This window comes from Cnephaeus nilssonii (genome assembly GCF_951640355.1).
Source record: "Cnephaeus nilssonii genome assembly, chromosome: 20".
NCBI classification, from domain to species: domain Eukaryota; kingdom Metazoa; phylum Chordata; class Mammalia; order Chiroptera; family Vespertilionidae; genus Cnephaeus; species Cnephaeus nilssonii.
In genome coordinates this window covers 40,678,969-40,700,288 of record NC_137091.1, presented here as the reverse complement: position 1 = coordinate 40,700,288, position 21,320 = coordinate 40,678,969, and the positions used below count along the sequence as shown (strand labels likewise).

The window sequence follows — 21,320 nt, the reverse complement described above, 5'->3', positions numbered from 1 at the left end:
GCCCCACTCACTTTTATAGCAAATCCGGAGGTGCTACTTTAGAAAAAACAGAACAGGGAAAGCCTCTCAGATTGACATCTGTGCCAAGATATGAATGGTTAACACGAGCAGCCATTTGAAGATCAGAGGGAAAGCATTTGTAGGCAAAGGGAACAGCAAGGGCAAAGACCCGAGATGACAAAGACCGGGGTGTTTGATGGGAACTGGAGTTAGGATAAAGAGAGAGGTAGGTGAGGTCTGAGGTAAACAGGACCAGGCCATGATAAAGTTTGGATTTTCTCTAAGCACAATGGGATCCCATTGGAGAGTTTTAAGCTGGAATTTGAGTCACTTCCAGGAAGCCTGGACTCCTACAATATCTTCAGCAAAAAGTCTGAATTCAGCACCACCTATATACTATAGAGGAGTCTTAACCCTTCCTGATTCTGGGTTCCAGGCATACTATCTGCTTTCACTTCCTCAATCAAATCATGTATTGCTTTTTTTCTTCTTCTTCTTCCTCTAGGCCTTTATCGTAAACTCTTCCCTCTGCCAGCAGGACTCCCATTCCAATTGGCTTCTATTAATCCTTGGCTTAAAGATCATCACCTTCTGGAATCCTTTTCAGGCTGGGGCGGACACCTCCTCTAGTCCCCCCACAGCCTCCTAAGCTCCATTCATTCCAAATCCGACCACTCCAGATTGTGGTTCTGATTATGTGTGGATTTCCTTCCTTTGATTGGGGCATCATGACGATAGGGGCCGGGTAAGTCTTGTTCACTGCGGAAACCCTAGTGCCTGCTAGCACAGGGCCTGACACCTAAAAGAGCAGTAATTATTTATCCGGGTTGGAGCTGGAGGATTGTGAGGGTCGGTAAGGGTCCTGACCCTTGAGCCGCCTCTCATGATGCAAACTGATTCCTACTAAACCAAGGCTCCCGGCTTCACGCTAGTCCGCAGTCCCTCTGCGCAGGCGCCTTGCTCAGGCGCGCGCCCCCCGCCCCACATATGCTAATCACTGCGCTCCAGAGTACAGCTTTTCCGGGGAATATGCAAATCACTCCATTCTGTGCCTGAGGCCTCCATTGTCCTGCGCTAAGATTATGCAAATGAACAGGCCTCAGGTCCCGAATCCCGGCCGAGCTGGCGTTCCCCTACCCCTGGCTCATCCCATCTTCTATAAAAGCGCGTTCCTGCCCCGCACACGCACGCGCGAGCCCTGCAATTTCTCCAGCTGGCCGGCTGCGGACTGTACCAAGTAAACCCGGACGGCGAGGGGCAAAGCCCGGAACCCCCTGCGCGGGCCTCACGACGGCCCGACTCGGATAGCCCCTCTTCACACTGTGCGCCAGGAATGGTCCATCTCGGCGCGCAAGCGCCCTAGGCTCTTCACGCCCCTCGCGCTCCTTCCCATCCTACTCGCAGCGCAGGCGCCGAGCCCAGGCGTGCAGCCACCGCCGCCGCCGCCGCCGCCGCGCCGGAGCGGGGGCCGCCCTAGCCGGTGAGTGTCCGGGATCGAGGTGCGCGGGGCATGCTGGGAAGCGGGCGCTGCGGCCCTGCTGCATGATGGGAGTGACGGCTTCAGTCACGGAGCAGCCGGTAGCGGTCTTGGGCGGTGATGGCCTGAGGACAAGAGCTGGGCTCCCTCTGAGCGGCTCCCTGCCGCCCTGGTGCAACGTGAAAAGAAGGGACGCCCTGCCCTAAACGTGTGGGAGTCGGTCCGCTAGTCGTTATAGGCCTGGTGCATTCTGGGAAGAATTACCCTAGTTCTTGCGGGGAACCTTTGTTACACACCCCGCGATGAGCATCTTGGAAGCTAGGAGTGCTTCGACGCTCCTTGAAAGGTGGTCATTGCAGGCCTGAGGCATCCTGGGGGACGTTGCCGCAGGGCATTGTGGGGACTGGTCCTTATTGTGCCGTGAAACGTTTTGCTCTGGCTCCTTACCCCAGCATTGTGGGAAGGGGTGCCTGTTAGGTCCAGGCAGGGAATCTTGGGAGGTGGTTGCTGTAGGCTCAGGACATTGTGGGGTCTCCTCCACATGGCATGTGGTAGCCTCATGTATGCCCCTGTAAAGTCACGGGAGCCAGTCTAGCCGTCATAGTCACTGAGGAGTGGGGCTTGTGCACCCAGGAATGCCTCTCCCCGTCCTCTGGAGGACTCTGCAAGGGGCTTTGTGTGATGGGGAAGGGGAAGGGTAGCTTCGACCGGTGAGCAATGTCTCCCGGTAATCTCATAGGAAGTCCCCAGTGTTCCTGGTGTATGACTGCCAGTTGAAATACTTGATTTCAGGTAAACAAATGTACGACCCAAATATTACATGGACCCTACTATGTATATTAAGTAATTAGTTGTTGTTTATCTGAAATTCAAATTCATTGGGTGTCGTCTGGTTTTTTTATTGTTTGTTAATCCTCACCGAGGATATTCCATTGATTTTTAGAGAGGATGGGAGGGATGGAGGGAGGGAAGAGAAAAATCCACGTGAGAGAGACACAGTGATTGGTTGTTTCCCGCCTGCGCCCTGACTAGGACTGGGGATCAAACCTCTGCACGGGCGGACACTAACCACTGAGCAGCCGGCCAGGGTTCATCTGTTTTTAGTGACTTAAGTCTGGTAACCTTGTCCTGACATAAAGTAGAATTCCCAAATTAAATGAAGCCCTACAGGCAATAGGGTATGATAAGAACTGTTCTCTGCCATTATGAATCTTCTCTGTCCTTAAAGCCCATATCTAGGTGTCTCTAGAAAGCTCTCCTGCCCTAGCCTCCTTTAGACTAATTCTAATCATTTTCTCTTTAGTCCCAGCATTAAACTTGGCTTCCAGGCTCCATTGTACACCTACTGCCCAGCACAGGCCTTGGCATATAAGAAGTGCAGCTGATATTGCCAGCACCTTCACTAACTTGTTCTGGCGGGTGTGTGTGTGTGGGGGGGGGGGGGGGGTGGTGAAGAGGGAGAGAAAACACAGGAGTTCAGGCAGAGGTAGAGTTTGAGCGGGGAAGACGTACAGAGGTTCTTGTGTTTGAGGTTAGCGTTGGAGGGTGAGTAGGAGTTCTCCAGGCTGACAAGGGGGAAGGAGGACATTTTAGAGAAGAACGGCAGGATTTACTAAGACCCACGGAGGTGAAAAGTCCTGGCATGCACAGGGAGAGGGAGAAGTCTGGAATGGCTGAGGTTTATAGAGTCAGGAGTGGGAGTAGTAACAGCTACTGTTAATGGAATACTTGACACCTACGAGGAATTTGTATGAATGAACCCACTGAATCTTCGAAAAATATCTTCAGCCGAAGGATCATTTTACGAGAGGTAGGATGGCATGGCTTCAAATCCTAGTTCATGTACCTACCAATTGGTGTGACCTTGGACTACTTGTTAGTCCTCTCCCAGCCTTCATCTGTACAAAGGAGATAATCTGTTTCAACGTGGTTAAGAGGAGTACATGAGTTAAGTCCTAGACGCCCCCCCGCCTTTTTTTTTTTATTCATCACTTGAAGAGATTTTTCCATTGACTTTTTAGAGAGAGTGGAAGGGAGAGACAGGGGAGAAACATCAATGTGAGAGAGACACATCGATGGGTTGCCTCCCACACGTGCCCTGACTAGGGCGGGGGATTGAGCCTGCAACGAAGGTATGTGCCCTTGATCAGAATCAAACCCCGGACCCTCCAGTCCGCAGGCCAACGCTCTTATCTACTGAGCCACACCACCTAGGGCGGGAAGCCCTCTTTGTATCCAGAAGGAAACAGGCTAGAGAAGTGAAGGCCTTTCCTTGAAGCGGGCAGATTTAGGATCCAAACCTAGATACTATCTTGCCAAGGTGTAAATTGATATAGAACTAGGGCTGATATTCACAGACTAGCACAGGCATACCAGGTGTTTAAATATTTAAATACTTCTAGACTGGTTGGTATATCACCACTACACCAGTAGTCCGTACCCCTAACTGCCATATTGAATCCTGCCCCAACCCGACTTTCCCACAATCCAGCAACTAACTGCCTAGCATTGGACCATGTTCCAATCTCAGTTCTGAATCATGCCCGTGCTAGTATCCACTTCTGAACATTTGGAATGTTATCTTTCCCCACCCCATTGAATAAGAACCACAGATATCTTTTGTTGCCCAGATGGGGGAATTAAAGTCTCCATTGGCCCAGGGCCTGCAGCCAAGGCCCAGGAGGCAGTCAGGGACAGAGCTGGGGCATCTTGGCCTTACCCCCATCACTGAGCACACAGCTAGGCCTGGGGAGGCAGGTGCTACGTAAAAATTTATTGAGTTACCACAGGCCTTTCCTTTCCCCCTCCAGCATCCCTCTACCGGCTGGCACCCTGCGTTAGAGAACTTGTGGCCAAGGTGTAGCTGCGGAGAGCTGGCCGGGGAGAGACGCTGCCTAGCTTCTGCTCTGCTCCTGTCTCCTCCTCTGGCCATGACAGAGACTCGTGAGCCGGCTGAAACGGGAGGCTATGCCAGCTTGGAAGAAGATGATGAGGACCTCTCTCCAGGTGAGGTGGTTTTAAAGCTGGTGTTGGCTTGAGTATCGTCCTGGTTTGGGATTGGGGCTCTGTTGAGAAATCTTGACGGGGAATGGCTCCTTGCCACGCCAGGTGTTCTCTTCTTACTGGGACTTTGTACCCTGCTCGGGGATCCCTTCCAGCTGGGACTTCTGGGGGTTCTAGACCGGCTGTGACCGCTCCCCTTTCTGGGGGTTCTAGATCGACTGCGGCCCCTCTCCTTTCTGGGGGTTCTAGATCGGGAGTGATATCTCTCTTTTCTAGGGGTTCTAGTTTGGCTGTGATCTCGTTCTTTGCTGGAGCTTCTAGATCTGCGGTGATCTCTTTCTTTGCTGGAGGTTCTAGGTCGTCTGTGACCTCTTTCCTTGCTGGAGCTTCTAGATCGTCTGTGACCTCTTTCCTTGCTGGAGCCTCTAGATCGTCTGTGACCTCTTTCCTTGCTGGAGTTTCTAGATCTGTTGTGATCTCTTTCTTGGCTGAAGCCTCTAGATCGGCTGTGATGTCTCTCTTTTCTGGGGGTTCTAGTACGGCTGTGATCTGTTTCCTTGCTGGAGCTTCTGGATCGTCTGTGACCTCTGTCCTTGGGGAGGCTTCTAGATCTTCTGCGACCTTTCTCCTTGCTGGAGCTCCTAGCTCTTCTGTTATCTCTCTCCTTGCTGGGGCTTCTAGACTGGCTGTGACTTCTTTCCCTCCTGAGGGTTCTAGGTTGGTATTGACTTTTCCCCTTGCTGTGGGTTCTAGACTGGCTATGTCTTCTCGTCTGGCTGGGAGTTTCCTTCCGGTTACGACTTCTTGCCCTACTATGATTTCTCTTCCAACTCTGACTTCTCACCCTGCTGTGGGTCCTCTTCCGACTGCGACTTCTTGCCCATCTGGGTGTTCTAGACCGGCCGTGACTTCGGCTCCTGCTAGAGGTGCTCGACTGGCTGCGACTTCGGGTCCTGCTGGATACACTCTCCTGGTTGTAACTCTTGACCATGCTAAACATTTCATTTGGGTTGTAACTCCGTTCCCTGCTAGGGGTGAACATCTGACTGTAGCTCTTCACCCTCCTGAAGGATGAGGGAGACGGGCTGTAACCTATCTCCGTGAAGGTCGTTCTGGTGGGGCTGTAACTCTTTGCCCTACTGGGGATTGCAGCCAGCCTCGGACTCTTCCCCATGTCCGAGGTCCCCGGTGGGCTATAGCTCTCTCTGCTCATATTCCTAGGCTGGCTCTCGCTCCTTTTCCAGCTGTTGGTTCTAGGCCGGCTATAACTCTTCTTCCCGCTCTGTGTTTGCTGGGGAGGCGTTCTTACCTTGCCGGGCGTGCCTCGTTTGGCACCTGGAGTTCTCATCCTGCTGGGAGTGCTGACCCTGCTGGGTGACCTCTTGGAGTGTCTTCCCCTTCTGCCAGGAGTTCTGCCCCGGCTGTGTGTGCCCTTCCGGTGGTGGCGCCTGACTCTGCCAGCCTTGTTGGTTTTGCTGGCCCTGGTGTCAGTGCTGGCCTTGCTGGGCGTTCTCACCCTGCTGCGGACTCTGGACCTGCTGCTGGGCTGGTTAGAAGGGACTGTCTTTGTACTTTCCCATCTGGTGGACTTGGAACTGCTGGGGCTCGTGACCGAGTTGGGAGCTGTTGGTGGCTTGGTGGGCATTGCTGATTTAGTGGTCTTCAAGGAGGGAGGAGACTTGGGAGATGCTGTGGGCATCGAGGGTCCAGTGGATGCCACAGACATGCTGGGCGTTGTAGGTGGAGAAGGCATGGTGGGCGCAAAAGGGCTTGTGGTCCTGGAAGTCAAAGAGGACATGAGAGCCCTGGACGACCACCTGGTTTTCTTTCACAGAAAGAAACTTGACAGCTGCATGAAGTCATAATGGGCATTGAAGATCTTGGAGGGTAGGTGTGTGAAGTCAGAGGCGGGAGGATAAAGAGGGGTGGGGCCCTATCCCAAGACATTCAGCAAATGTCTCCTAAGGCTGTCTGAGGCTCAGAACTGCTGGGGACACCGAGACAGGCAGCCAGGTCGTCCTGCCTTCCAGGCGTCTCCAGTCTCCAGATCCAGATAGTTACTGCTTAGGTGGTCAGATTGTGTTAGAGGGTCCAGAGCTCGACAACTGACTGCCTGGGGACTCAGGGAGGACCTCACAGAGGAGGTGAGGTGTGAGCTGGGACCTTAAAGAGGAGCAGGGGTTTGCTGCTAGAAATGGAAAAGGTGGCCCCAGCTGGGAGAACAGAGGCAAAAGCCTGGAGGAGGGAGGGAGATCAGGGCTGTGGGGCCACCTAAGCAATGAACCAGACAAAGTCTCCGCCTTTGGGGGACCAGCAATAAGCACACACCCAGATGCTGATGAGATAAGCTGAGGAAAATAACGCAGAGTTGGGGCATGGGGAGGGCTGGGAGGGAGTGCTGGGTAGGCAGAATGATCAGGGTGCCACTGAGAAGGTGGCGCTTGAGCAGAAACGTGGCAGAAGGGCAGGAGCAGCCTTAGTCCGTCTCCTGAAAGGCTGGCAAGGCCCTGGGGCCGGTGCATGCCTGGGGGGTGGCTGCTCTGTTAATAGGATCCCCCTCGGCTGCCGGAGAAAGCTGAGGAAGGGGCCAGCAGGAACACGGGGCACGGCTGTTGTAGTCCTAGGCCAGTGGTCGGCAAACTCATTAGTCAGCAGAGCCAAATACCAACAGTACAACGATTGAAATTTCTTTTGAGAGCCAAATTTTTTAAACTTAAAATTCTTCTAACGCCACTTCTTCAAAATAGACTCGCCCAGGCCGTAGTATTTTGTGGAAGAGCCACACTCAAGGGGCCAAAGAGCCGCTTGTGGCTCGTGAGCCGAAGTTTGCCGACCACGGGTATAGCGCAACACATTACCCGAATACACCACTGTTCCACTTGCCTACAGTATTCAGTACAGTAACATGCTGTATGGGTGTGTAGCCCAGGAACTATAGGGGGACATAATTTGTCACCCCCAAATACAGTTAACCCTTGAACAACACAGGTTTGAACTTCTCAGGCTCATTCCTAAAGAGGATTGATTGTTCAGTTGACCCCCTTAGCCCAAACCCAGGGCATTCAAGGGTCAACTGTAGGTCTATTTAGCATAAGGATTATTTTCAACTCCCCCCTCCCGTCCCCTCCCCCCCCCCCCCCCCCAAGAAACAGCAGCACAGGGGAAGCTCTGAAAACCACGTAGAAGTTACCCTTTATAAAAGGCATTTACATTTGTAAGGGTGTCTCCTTCAAGAACCGGGAAGGGGGATGACCTTATCTCTAGAAACTTTCATCCTTGTGGGAAGACTAAGATTTAAATCTGCATAACAACCTTACCCTTGTTTACCACTATTTCTGGTAATCTGCCATAGCTGACCCCTCCCTCCCCCAACATCTTGTCTTTAACTGAGGAAGATATTTAAGGTGGTGGCTTTAGCCATTTTGGGGAGCTACTCCGTTTTCCTGAGTCTTCCATGTATACAGGGAGTATACGGGTTACTAGGCTTTTTTTCCCCCTGTGAGTCTGTCTGTATTACAGGGATGTCTCAGCCAACAACCCAGAAGGGCAGAGGGAGATTATTTTTCCTCCCCACAGAAATACCCTAGGTGTGTAGTAGGCTAGACGGTCTAGATTTGAGTAAGTGCACTCGGTAATGTTCACACAACAACAAAATTGCCAAATGAATCATCTCTTAGAACATAGCCCTTTCATGAAGCAGCACATGACTATATATAAAGCCACATACATCAAAGTACATATATTGTGTATTTTAATTCGCTTACATATCTGTTCAAATGTTTGTCCTTCTCCCTAAAATGACCCAGCATAGGCAGTCACCCGTGTTTAGCTTTCCCCGTTAGAACTGTATGACTAGAGGCCTAACTGCTCTGTTCCTCAGTTTCCCCATTTGTCACTTAGGAATAATAATAGTGCCTCCCTCACAGGGTTGCTGTAAGGATTAGGTGAGTTACTACATGAGACTAGGGCTCTTCCAAAAGCAATGGACACTGCTGCCGCTGCTGTTATTCCCACTTTACTCCTATTTTGTCCTTATTAACCCCCTAAGATACAGTTCTTATAAGACATTGATTTGCTGGACACACAGACACTGAGCACCTACTGTGTGCCAGGCCCTGTTCTTTGTTTTTGTTTTTTTGTTTTTTTTTTAAATATATTTTATTGACTTTTTACAGAGAGGAAAGGAGAGGGACAGAGAGCTAGAAACATCGATGAGAGAGAAACATCAACCAGCTGCCTCTTGCACACCCCCTACCGGGGATGTGCCCACAACCAATATACATGCCCTTGACCGGAATCGAACCTGGGACCTTTCAGTCCGCAGACCGACGCTCTATCCACTGAGCCAAACCGGTTTCGGCAGGCCCTGTTCTTTGCAATGGGCAGCCATCTGTGGGGAAGGGCAGGACTGGGCCCAAGCCCCCCTCTCCATCTGTTGTCGAGCCTGGCTAAATGGGGCTCAGGGCGGGACGGCCACCCAGGCACAGCCCTCTGTCCTCTGATGCCACTGTCTTTCCTCACCCGTCCCCCAACAGGCCCCGAGCATTCCTCTAATTCCGAATACACACACTCAGAGCCGGACTCCGAAGAGGAAGAAGATGAGGAGGAGGAGGAAGAGGAGACCACTGACGACCCCGAATATGACCCTGGCTACAAAGTGAAGCAGCGCCTGGGTGGGGGCCGTGGGGGCCCATCCCGTCGGGCTCCCCGTGCAGCCCAGCCCCCGGACCCCCCAGCCCAGCCCTGCCAGCTCTGTGGCCGCTCCTCCCTCGGGGAGGCCCCACCAGGCACGCCGCCTTGCCGGCTCTGCCGTCCCACTGCAGCCCCCCAGGAAGCACCAGCTCCCGAAGTCAGGGTGCTTGGGGAGGGAGAGGGAGAGCCACGTCGGGCTGGGGAGGGCCAGGGCCAACCCGCTGGGCAGGAGGAGGAGCAGGACGAGGACGAGGAGGGCACCTACCACTGCACGGAGTGCGAGGATTCCTTCGACAGCCTCGGGGAGCTGCATGGGCACTTCATGCTGCATGCCCGGGGTGAGGTGTAGGCAGAGCCCCTACCCAGAAGCTTGGCAGGAGGGGTGAGGTGGGAGGAGGGGGCTGAAGAGATTGGGTGGGTGAGATGGTCCTGGGGGATGGAGTACTGCCTATCTGTGTCGTCTTAGCCGTATGTGTGAGGCCAGAATAAAAGCCAAATTCTGTGTGTCGGTCCAGCGTGTGTTTGGTGTTCGTGTGTGTATGTGTGCGTGCGTGTGTGTTTTTACACTCCAGCATATGAGGTGTACGCCTGGGCATCTGTCTGCCCCTCAACCCCCGGGCTCCTTTTTGAGCAGTGGTTCTCAACCTTCCTAACGCCGCGACCCTTTAATACAGTTCCTCATGTTGTGGTGACCCCCAACCATAAAGTTATTTTCGTTGCTACTTCATAACTGTAATTTTGCTACTGTTATGAATCGTAATGTAAATATCTGTGTTTTCCGATGGTCTTAGGCGACCCTGCTAGCGGTTCTCAACCTGCTGTAGAGCCTAAGACAGGCGTCCTCAAACTACGGCCCGCGGGCCACATGCGAGTGTTTTTGCCGTTTTGGTTTTTTACTTCAAAATAAGATATGTGCAGTGTGCATAGGAATTTGTTCATAGTTTTTTTTTTAAACTATAGTCCGGCCCTCCAACGGTCTGAGGGACAGTGAACTGGCCCCCTGTTTAAAAAGTTTAAGGACCCCTGGCCTAAGACCATCGGAAAACACAGATATTTACATTACGATTCATAACAGTAGCAAAATTACAGTTATGAAGTAGCAGCGAAAATAACTTTATGGTTGGGGGTCACCACAAATGAGGAACTGTATTAAAGGGCCGCGGCATTAAAAAGGTTGAGAACCACGGTCCTTGAGGGAACTTTAGGTTTGTTGTTGCCTAGATGATTATCATTTACTAAACACGATGTGTTCAGTGTGGTTTCCATGTATTTACTCAGAACCCATGATACACAGGCTCAAGCACAACAGAATTTTGTTTCTTGTGCACATAACAGCCCAGGGTGGGTATTTCAGGTTTGCAAGCATCCATCTAATGATTTGGGGACCCAGACCATCTCTTAAAGTCTGCTGTCATCCATTTGGTTATGGCGTGGGAGCTTGGAAAGGTTTTCTTTTACAAGCCCTAGCCTAGCCCAGAAGTGGCCCATACTGCTTGCATTTACGCCACATGGCCACAGCTCACTGCAGGGAGTCCGGGAAAGGCGGCCTAGCCAAGTGCCCCGAAAGCAGAAGAACGGTTTGTGGAGGACAGCTCATGTTCTCTGTCACTTCACCTAACAACCTGCACAAAGAGGGCTTTCATTATCATCAGAGTTTCCTGGGTGCCAAGTGCGAGCCCAAGAGCTTTATATATGCTGTGTATCTAGGAACTTACAAAAATAGAAAATTATAATCAATTGCCATTTTCCCAGCACTTACAGCCATGAGATCATCCGATCCTTAGAATAACTCTGAGGTAGGGACTGTGATTCATTAGTTCATTTCACAAACATCATTTGAGGACCTGTGTGTTAAGCATTGGGAATAAGCAAATGAAATCCTTGTCCTCGGGGTTTATAGGGGGGCAGAAAGGGGCCAATGGTGGGGACAGAGAGTGAACAAGATTAGCATATGCTGGGTGATGATGGCTGCTGTGCAGAAGAGGCAGAGAAGGGAGTTCTGGAAGGGGGTTGCAATTTTTTAAAATATGTTTACTAGAGGCCTGGTGCACAAAATTTGTGCGGGTAAGGTCCCTAGGCCTGACAGGTGGTCAGGGCTGATCTATGGGGTGACAGCGGGGCGATTGGGGGGCCTCTGCTGGCACCTGCCTTGGCTGGCCTGGTGCCGCCCGCTCACCAGCCCCAACCCTGGCCACCGCCAGTTGCCTTCCTCTGCGGGGCGATTTGAGGTGGGGGTGCCCACTGGCACCCACCTTAGCTGGCTGGGGGCAGCTCCTGCATTGAATGTCTGCCCCCTGGTGGTCAGTGTGTGTCATAGCGGCTGGTCATTCCACCATTCAGTAGATTTGCATATTAGGCTTTATTATATAGGATTAATTTCAGAGAGTAAGGGAGAGAGAGATAGAAACATCAGTGATGAGAGAATCATCCATTGACTGCCTCCTGCACTCCCCCTACTGAGGATGGAGCCTGCAACCCAGGCGCTCTGACCAGGAATTGAACCATGACCTGGTTCTCAAGTAGACACTCAACCACTGAGCCACACCTGCCCGTGGGGGGTTGCAATTTTAAATAGTGTAATCTTCCCCGAGGAGGTGACAGACCTGAAGGAGGGAGGGAGAGGAGGAGCCGTGCACATGGGTAGGAAGATCATTCCGGGTAGAAAGAGGCAGGAGTCTGCCAGAATCAGGAAGACCAGAGGCACTGGAGGAGAAGGAAGGAGGGCAGAGCTGGAGGGGAGCAGGGGGCCAACGCCTTACAACTTTGTCCAAACTTTGGCTCTTGCTCTGAGATGGGAAGTACTAATGCACAGAAGCTTGGCACCAAAGCCGCTTTGAAAATAGAAGCCTAGTTATTATAATGATAGGTGTGATTGACTGAGCATTTATTGTGTGCCAATCCTGTTCTAAGGCGCTTTACTTGTGTTAACTCAGAAGCTTGGCAACTAAGAACCTTCGAGAATAGAACCGGAAGTTCCACAATGACCATCAAGTCATCGCTCACAGTGGACCGGGCCCTGGGCTAAGCGCAAAGGTAGGGACTGTTATTTATTTATTTATTTAATCTATATTTTTATTGGTTTCAGAGAGAGAGAGAGAGAGAGAAACATCAATGATGAGAGAGAATCATTGATTTGCTGCCTCCTGCACACCTCCAACTATGGATTGAGCCCAAAACCTGGGCATGTGGCCTTGACCAGAATCGAACCTGGGACCCTTCAGTCCGCAGGCTGGCGCTCTATCCACTGAGCCAAACCGGCCAGGGCAGGACTGTTATTTATTCACTCATTCATTCAACAATGATTTATTGAGCACCTATGAGATGCAGGCACTATTTTGGGAGCTGGGAATAGAATGGTGAACATGATGAACAAAAAGCATTGCCTTTGTGGAAGTTATACTGGGGAAGACAGACACTTTAGATATTTAAGCAAAATATAAAATACACTAGAGGCCTTGTGCCCTGGGAGGAGTGGAGGGGGTGTCCCTCAACCCAGCCTACTCCCCAGGGGATCAGGCTTAAGCTGGCAGTTAGACATCTGTCTGGCAGCCAGGGAGCCCCTGGGGGATGTCCAACTGACAGCTGAGGCCCATACCCCGTGCTGCCGCAGTCAGCCCGGCTTGTGGTTGAGTGGAGCTCCCCCTATGGGAGCGCACTGACCACCAGGGGGCAGCTCCTGCGTTGAGCTGTCTGCCCCCTGGTGGTCAGTGCACATCATGCAACTGGTCATTCCCCAGTTGTTCCACCATTAGGGTCACTTTGCATATTACCCTTTTATTATATAGGATTATTACTTAAGATATACTGTTAGAAGGTAGAAAGTGCTGTGGAGGGAAAGGGGATAGCGAGGCTTGTGTGTGTGTGAAGCAGCTCCAAGTGGGGTGGTCCAGGAAGGCTTCATGGAGAAGGTGACAGAGCAGAGACCTAGAGGAGGGGAAAGAGTGAGTTTGTGGCTATCTGCGGGAACAGCAGGTGCAAAGGCCCTGCGGTGAGAGCCTGCTTGGGATGTTTGTGGTAGAGCGCACAGGACCAAGAGGCTGTTAGTGAGGAAGGCAGACCATCATACTGATTTTGGCTTTCTCTCTGAGTCTGAGTCATCGTCATAATCTTTAGAGGCACAGGGTCTGCTATCATGATCATTTTACAGCTGCTACAACTGGGGCACAGAGACACTGAGTTAGCCACCAGTAACTAGCAGAACACAGGCTTGATTCCAGACAACTGGATGCAGGGCACATATCCTTAGCCATGAAGCCACCAGAAATAGAAGTCTGGCTGTCCCCAGCCACCTTCTGACTTGCAGGAGTGTGTTTAGTCTCCACAGAATTATTGAGGTTTTTCAATCACGTTGGTCACCAACATTTAAAAATGGGCAGCCCGGCTGGTGTGGCTCAGTGGACCCATGAACCAGGAGGTCAGTTGGATTTGCCAGGATTGCAGGCTTAATCCCCAGTAGGGAGCATGCAGGAGGCATTATTATTGATGTTTCTGTCTCTCTCCCTCTCTCCTCCGAAATCAATTAAAAAAATTTTTTTTTAATGGTCTGATTTGCTCTGGCCGCTGTGGCTCAGTTGGTAGGAGTGTCCTCCTGCCAAGGTCGAGGATTTGATTCCCAGTCAGGGCACATGTGGGAGGCAACCGATCGATGTTTCTCTCCCTCTCACTTCCCCTCTCTCTAAAAATCAAACCAGGCAGATTTCATATAGAAATGGAGGTTTCTGGCTTCTCTTGAAAAACTGTGAGATCTAGATTGCTAAACCCACAATCCCATGGGGTAGTAATTTGATGGAGCTGAGTAAGGGTCACCTCGTGTTAATGTGGGCATTCCCTGCCATGTGCCCAGTCCCCATCACCTGATATCTGGACCCCTCATGCCTTCTTGCTTCATTGATTTATGTTACCTGCTTGGCCCCAAAGAACATCTGCATTTTGATGCCTGTTACAGGATGTTAGACCAAAGTATCTTTCATCTTTTTTCTTTTTTTTAAGTTTATTTTTAGCGAGAGGAGGGGAGGGAGAGAGACACAGAGACAGAGACATCAAAGTGAGAAACATTGATTGGTCACCTCTCGCACGTGCTCCAACTGGGGATCTAACCTGTAACCTGGGTATGTGCCCTGACCGAATCAAACCTGCTACCTTTGGTGTACAGAACCATGCTCCAACCAACTGAACCACACTGGCCAGGGCAACCAAAACATTTTTCAAAACTCATACTTTTCATACTACAAGCTCCAAATCTCAGAACCTGACATTTATCCACTGAAACTTTCATATCTACTAGAGCTTAACATTATTGAATCTCAGAATCATCAAAGCTGCAATGCACAGCTCATTAAAACAACATGGATGGGTTTTTACTTCCTGGGGTGGCATGTCTAAGCCCTCCTCTGCCCTCAGACAGGACTTGCTTGCTAAGCATAGATGTAGAGAATTACCCATTTGTCAGCAAACATTCCTAAGAATCAGGAGAGCCTGGGAATCAGGAGACCCAGTCTGCTGCCAGTGGGATCATTCTGTTCCTAGGGGCCCAGCCAGAGTATGGAAACCAAGCCAGAATTCCAACGGGAGGATTTAATGCAGGGAATTGGTCACACAAGTGTTACAAGTCTGAAAGGGAAAATGTGAAAAAGTGAGATAACCCAGAAATGTGTTTGCAAGAAGTTCCCACCTCTGGGACTGGGATACAGAAAGAGAAGTGAGATTACCAGAACCCAATAGGTGCTTGAAGGGCAGGCCACGTGTGGCTGGTGCAGGGACCAGTGACAAGGTGCCATGTGCTGGTGCTTAAACCTCAAGAGGGGCATAGCGCCTGGTGTGAGTATAGGAAGGTCCTGGAGCCTGAGCTGCTGCTGGAGGGGTTCCAACAAGAGTCCAAAGCAAGGTGAGGCCCTTTCCCCTTCTTCCTACCTTCCGTCTGCCCATATCTCTCATGGCAGAACTTAAGGAAGCCAGCTCTCTAAGGCAGGCAGCAGGCCAAGAGACACTACCAGTGATGGCGAACCTGTAACACGCGTGTCAGCACTGACACGCGTAGCCATTTCTGATGACACGCGGCCGCATGCCAAGGATGAAACATTGCTGCTCCTGAGGATGAAACATTTGCGACTAGAGTCTTGGAGTTAGTTTTTTCCTCAAAGTGACAACACTACCCAAGTTATGCTCAGTTTTTTGGTGAAGTTTGACACACCAAGCTCAAAAGGTTGCCCATCACTGCGACTAGGCTAACACATAGTCAAAAAGTATTTTTTAATTCTCTTTGGTAAGCACTGTCCTAAGTGCTAGGGATGAAGCAGTTGCCCTCAGGAGCTTGGATTCCAACATAAGGACACAGATAATGAAATAAACAAGCGTGATAATTCCAGGTGTTGAAAAGTGGCGGGAAGAAATTAAATCAAGGTAAGGGTTGGAGGTGCTACTTTAGCCAATCAGGTCAAGGAAGACCTCTCTGAGAAGATGGCACATATTGAGACCTGAATAATGAGGAAGTGGCTTTGCAAAGCTCTGGGTAAGAGCACTCCAGGCAGAGGGAACAGCAAGTGCAAAGGCCCTGAGGCAGAAACCAGCCTGGCTTGTGTGGCTGGAGAGAGAAGAAGACAGAGCAAGGAGGGAGTTGAGATTGCTTAGTGGGCTGGGGCTCAGTTATTGTTGGGCTTTGTGGGCCTGGGGAAGGTCTTTGGAAGTCATTTATGGGATGCCTTTGGAGGATTTTAAATGAGAAGTGGCATAAGCTGATTTACATACACAGGGGGTGGTCTGTAATAGACTGGAAGCAGGGAGTCATAGCAGGGGGATCCGTTAGGAGTGTAGGGCTGGGAGGAAGTAATCAGATTCTTCAGGAATTTAGTAGAGTGCGTGGTTTACTGATACAATAGCAGTTATGGTGGAGGTAGGGGACGGCAGGGGATCCACTTTAAGTTTGCAACTCCCATTTGTCGTCCAGCTGGCTGTATCTCAGGGAGAGAAGTCTGGGTTTTGAGCTGAAGATAGATTTGGGAGTCACCAGTGACACTATATAAAGTCTTAGGAATCTATGACATCTGGAGAGTGTAGAGAGAACAGGAAGCCAAGGGTATCCTTGGGCAGGCAGCTGTCTCAGGAGAGCATGTGGGATTAGATCCTTAGGTTTGGCAGGGCGGTGGGGACGGCTGCTGGAGAGGGGGGTGGTGTGTGAAACATCTGGGTCAGAACTTCTGGGCTTTAACCATGTGCCAGAGGAAATGTTTGGCCTTGTTAAAGTTGTATCTTAGAAAACATTGATGGCCAAATGACTACAAACCAGTGTCTCCATAAGTCACCCCAAAAAAGAGATACAGGCTAGCTAGCCCTGCCCCAAATCCTATACACACAAACATCCCTGTTACAGGTAGTATTTCCCAGGGCGGAAACCCTGCATCCAGGCACAGAGTAGGTTGTATGTCTATTAGTTAGAGAAGGGGTTGGTAGACTTTTACTGTAATGGACTCTATCGTAACTATTTTAGGCTTTATAATCTCTGTTGCAGCTCCTCGAACCTGCTGTTCTATGTGAAAACAACCATATACAATATGTAAATGAACAAGCGTGACTGTGTTCCAATAAAACTTTATTTGCAAAATCAGGAGGTAAGCTGGATTTGGCCACAGTTTGCAGAAACCTGCCTCAGGCTATAAATTTTGCTGCACGTGACAGAGACCCGAGCTAATGGCAGCTTAAACAAGATAGAGGCTTATTTCTCTTATATAACAGGAGGGAAGGGGGTGTTCTCGGGCTGCTGTGATGGCAATGCTGCGTGAAGTTGCTCTGCCATCCCATCTGTTGCTCTCATGGTCCAAAATGGCTGGATACCATGTCCACATTCCAGGCAGAAGGTGGAAGAAAGGCATTTAGCCAGAACTTAGTCACATGGCCAAGGCTAGCTGCAAGAGAATCTGGGAAATGTGGCCTTTGTAGCCATCATATGCCTAGCTAAAAATTGGGAGACAGCGATCAGTCACTACCACATCCATCCTACCTGTGGGCTTTAAAAGCATCCCTCAATTTAAATGAGTCTATGATTATTGTATACCGGGCATCAACCATTGTGTCTAAGGGCAGGGCAGGCAATGCCAGGGAGTTAAATCGGCCAGGTGACACTCAGCCGAGGATGGGCTTTTCAGGAGCTGAAAATAGGATCTTACTGGGAAATCTCCCAATGCTGGCCAAATACAACAGGAAACAGAAGGTATCTCTGTTTGATTCCAAACCAGTTTCCTCACAGGGCTCAGCTCTGAGATCCCCCTCCTCATGCCCTTCTTATGTACTCTGGGAATTTCTGCTGAAAACCCCGAGTTCCCTGTTTAGCTATCTTAATGTAGAGCTTTTCTGTTTTTAGATACTATTTTTGTTAGTTTATTCATGTCATTTCACCTACACATAGACAAAATATCCCATGACCAGAATGGTACATGAAATTATTTAAATGGCAGTAAATTATCTGGGGTGGGAGGACAAAGCCACCCAATGCCATGGCCCCTCAGGTGGGAAAGGCTGGGAGAGGGTGGAGAGAAGACAGATTTGAACGGCAACCCCCACATTACTCAGTACAGCTCCTAACTCTGCTGCCCATCCCCAAGGCTGGACCTGCTCCGTCCTGGGGCCCATCTGGTGGCTTCACAGGCCAGCAACACTCACCTTCCCTGCCCCCCGTCAGGCACAGAGCCAGGGCAGTTTGCTCCTACAGCCCATGGCATCCCTCTGGGAAGAATTAAAGGTGATTACACAATCTACAGCTGCTTGTGATTTCAAACTCCTTATTTGGGAATGAGGGAGATAAAAATCATTTTCCCTCTTATATATATTTAACAAAAGATCTCAAGATTGTCTGATTTCACTGTTTCCCCGAAGGCCTTTCTGTCCTCCAAGGACTGAAGCTCTAAAGAGCATATTCTGGGTTCTATTAATCAGGAGCCCTTTGCCTTTCCAGCAAATTCCTCCAAGGGCCCACCCCATTATTAAAGGTAGTCCCACCAGCCACAGCGCCCCCGTTGCCCTGGGGAGGGCTGAGGCTGCACTCAGAGGTCCCCACGGGCATGCCGGATGTAGTGTTGGTGCAGCCCAGCTTCCTGGGCAAAGTCCTGCCCACACTCAGTGCAGGCAAAGGGGCCAGGAGGGAAGCGGACTTCATGCACCTGGCGGTGCCACCTCAGAGAAGCGGCCTGCCCAAAGGTCTTGCCACAATCAGGGCAGGGGAAGGTGGTCTGGGCAATGGTGGGTGCAACCGTCAGGGAGGGCCTGGTAGCAGGACTGTGGCTGCGCTGGTGGGCGACCAGGGCCTTGGAGGAGAGGAAGGAGCGGGCGCAGGCGAAGCAGACGAAGAGGGCCCCCTGCAGCTTCTGGGCCACGAAGTCCGCCGGGTGTTCCCGCTTCATGTGGCGCTCCTGGAACTTGGAACTGGCGAAGGTGATGAGGCAGCGGGTGCACTGCGGGGCCCCCAGATGGCCTGAGGGACGTGGGGAGAGGTTGGGGGAGGCCAGCAAGAGTCTCCAGGACTTCTCCCAAGCCCCAGCATCATGCCAACAACGAACATTCAGTGCTTACTATGTGCCAGGCCGTATGCCAGGGCTGGGCAGCAGTCCAGGCAAATTATTATTGGACCTGCTTTATGGATAAGCAGACTGAGGCTCAGAAAAGTTAGGCAACTTGCCCGCAGTCATGAGGTTAGGAAGTGAAATGGAGTTAGGACTGGGACCCAGGGAGTCTGTCCTCCCAATACTGCTGTGTGATTAGAGCCCAGCCTCTGGGGACGGGCTGGTTCTACTATTCCCAGGCCGGTACAATAGGTTCCTCATCTGCAAAATGGGGTCATAACCCCATCAGTATTTACCTGATAGGGCTGTTGTAAGCAATACATGAATGAATTTACGTGAAGTGCTTAGAACACTCTACACGGTGGTTTGTAGTTATTACTATTAAGAAGGAGAAGAGCAGCCCACAGCCAGGAGCTGGCCCGGCACTATTGATCGGCTTTGGCATTGTCCTGTTGAATATAAACTATTTTACAGAAAATCACTGACTGAATCAGGCCAACAATGGGAGGGCGGCCACAGAGTCTGTGAAGCTGCCCCAGAGCCGGAGCTGTCTTACCCCTCTTTTTCCACTTCCCGTTGCAACCACTAAAGGCGTTTGCACAGTTTTAGGTGGGGGAAAAAAGGCAAGATCATGCCACAATTGCATTTGAACACAGACAAAACATTAATATTGTCCAAGCCACAAAAATGACCAAACACCCCCCCCCCCCCCCCCCCCGTCCTGGCTAATATGAGTGGTGACTGCTGCTTTACCAATCACAGCCTGTGCCCTGCTTGTTCCTCTGCCTTCTGGGTAAGATTTCTTAAGATCGCCAGCCAAAGAGTTGCCCTGATTCCTGGCACCATCCAATCCAGAGCAAAACCCTCTTCCTTAAACCCTCCCCAGAATCACCTACCACAAACTCCAATCCTATAAGCAGTTGGTGCCCCTGCAGTGTGTGCTTCCTCAGTGAGCAGTAATGACCACGGGTGTGTTCCCGGGGTCTTTGGCTGGAGGGCATTGACTCAGGGCTGCTGCTGTTACAAATACTTAACCTCTCTTTGTCTCAGTTCCCTCAACTGAAAGTGATAATAACAAATTTCATAGGCGCTGTGAGGAGGTCTGGATGGTAGGAAGCATTCAGCGGGAGCTGTTGCTATTATGTCAAACTGGCTACCTTCATTACCCTCAAGTTTTCATCTTCTCTGCCACTAACCTACATAACACCCCTTTGTGGTGAGTAGAGGTGAGTAATGGCAGACTTTTTTCACAGACAGGGAGACCAAGTCCCAAGTCCCACGGCAAGTCTGCCCAGAGTTGGAACTGGAACCCTGGGGTTCCTCTCAGTCTCTGTTGTACCCCAGCCACATCTCCCATCCCACTTTGTCCCTCTGAACTGCATCCCATTCATACTTATGTGCACAGAGCAGGGTGGGTACATCTGAGTATAATAAGGGCAAAGATGGGGAGTGGCAGTGCCTGGTAGGGCTAGCTCCCCAACAGGCAAGTCCCTACAGCGCCTTGGACATTGAAATGCTACAGAAATCCTTTTAGCACCAGTTCCTGCACCCCGCCCTCTGGCCAGCGGTACTCACAGATGTCGCCTCCTGCACTGCGGGGACTCCTCTCTTTTGACGAATCCAGCTGCTCCATGGTCTCTTCGGGAGGCGGGCCCTCCATGGTGACTAGGACCCCTCTGGTCAAGAGAGGAGCACGCATGATCGAACAGTAAATCAAAAGAAGCGGCTCATCTGTCATCAGCCCACTAATCCTATGACCTTTGGCACGGAGGCTCTCCTTGCCAGCCTTTGACCCCGTGGCATACCATCTCCTTGAACTCTAATCTGATGAAGCTCTCACTAGAGAAACTTCAACACCCCCTCCCCCAAAGATTCGATTCCCTGGGTTTGTGACTCCCCTTAGAGCCATCCCACCTGTGTGAGACCCAAGACCTACAGCCAACGAGCTCCCTAGACTCAGAGCGCGGACCCCGGATCTGACACCATCCTTGTCCCCGTCTCTCCCACAATTCCTGAGGCAGGTGGTGGTACCCAGGCTTTAGCCCGCCTCTTCCTGAGACTTGTTCCACCCAGAGCCCCCGCCTCCGCGCGCTTTCAGCTGCGGGGTCCGGCAGCCTGGATCACCGCCCTCGGCGCGCCCCTCCCCAGGTCGGCAGCCCCGGCCTCCGCTTGGCTCCCCACAGCAGGAAGGCTGCCTTTCGTAGCGCCTGTCAGTGGCCCGTCACAGCGCCGCCCCCCGGAGGGAAGCCGGGAAGGGCCCGCCGGGTCTCAGGGTCCCGGTGGTTTCCTTGTTCTTTCGCCTGATGAGCCTCTCGAAGCCGAGATCCTGGATTGCCACCCGGCAGTGATGCAGTCGTGCCACTCGGTCCTGAAAATAGCAGGAAGGGTCCTTCTCCGCACTGGGGTGCGGCGTGATGACGCTACAGCCACCCGTGCCGTCCGGACCGAAGTCACTGCGCAGGTGTGGCCGGCGCTCCCGGCGCGCAGGCGCCCTGGCTCCGCATTGTTCCAGGTTCTGCGGCCAGGAGCAGGGAGCAAGCTCCCGGGGCCATTCTGCGCAGGCGCCGCGAAGGGCTGGGTCCCGGCGATCACACTTCCAT

General features: G+C 51.5%; 3 protein-coding genes across 6 annotated transcripts; 1 reads left to right on the top strand and 2 right to left on the bottom strand.

Annotated features, from left to right (window-relative positions):
• The first annotated feature begins 4,348 nt into the window (after window positions 1-4,348).
• On the top strand, window positions 4,349-14,096 carry ZNF428 (zinc finger protein 428). Of its 2 annotated transcripts, XM_079759652.1 has the most exons (3): window positions 4,349-4,483; window positions 9,016-9,510; window positions 12,106-14,096. In XM_079759652.1, exons 1-3 carry the CDS (start codon window positions 4,408-4,410, stop codon window positions 12,195-12,197), a joined length of 663 nt encoding a protein of 220 aa, XP_079615778.1. In that variant the 5' UTR covers window positions 4,349-4,407; the 3' UTR covers window positions 12,198-14,096. The 2 variants fall into 2 exon arrangements, with proteins under 2 accessions (XP_079615778.1, XP_079615777.1); XM_079759651.1 differs by lacking the exon at window positions 12,106-14,096 and having other exon boundaries at window positions 9,016-9,825.
• On the bottom strand, window positions 4,443-6,278 carry SRRM5 (serine/arginine repetitive matrix 5; the record flags this gene model as incomplete). The annotated part of the gene is made up of 1 exon (XM_079759647.1): window positions 4,443-6,278. The coding sequence occupies one exon, from the start codon at window positions 6,276-6,278 to the stop codon at window positions 4,443-4,445; it is 1,836 nt and encodes a 611-aa protein (XP_079615773.1).
• A 10-nt stretch (window positions 14,097-14,106) lies between the features above and the next one.
• On the bottom strand, window positions 14,107-21,287 carry ZNF576 (zinc finger protein 576). Of its 3 annotated transcripts, none has more exons than XM_079759655.1 (3): window positions 20,752-21,287; window positions 20,296-20,396; window positions 14,107-18,632 (listed from the first exon to the last, which is right to left on the bottom strand). In XM_079759655.1, the coding sequence occupies exons 2-3, from the start codon at window positions 20,378-20,380 to the stop codon at window positions 18,205-18,207; spliced, it is 513 nt and encodes a 170-aa protein (XP_079615781.1). In that variant the 5' UTR covers window positions 20,381-20,396; window positions 20,752-21,287; the 3' UTR covers window positions 14,107-18,204. The 3 variants fall into 3 exon arrangements, with proteins under 3 accessions (XP_079615781.1, XP_079615780.1, XP_079615779.1); XM_079759654.1 differs by having other exon boundaries at window positions 20,657-21,286; XM_079759653.1 differs by having other exon boundaries at window positions 14,108-18,632; window positions 20,296-21,285.
• Between the last annotated feature and the right edge of the window lie 33 nt (window positions 21,288-21,320).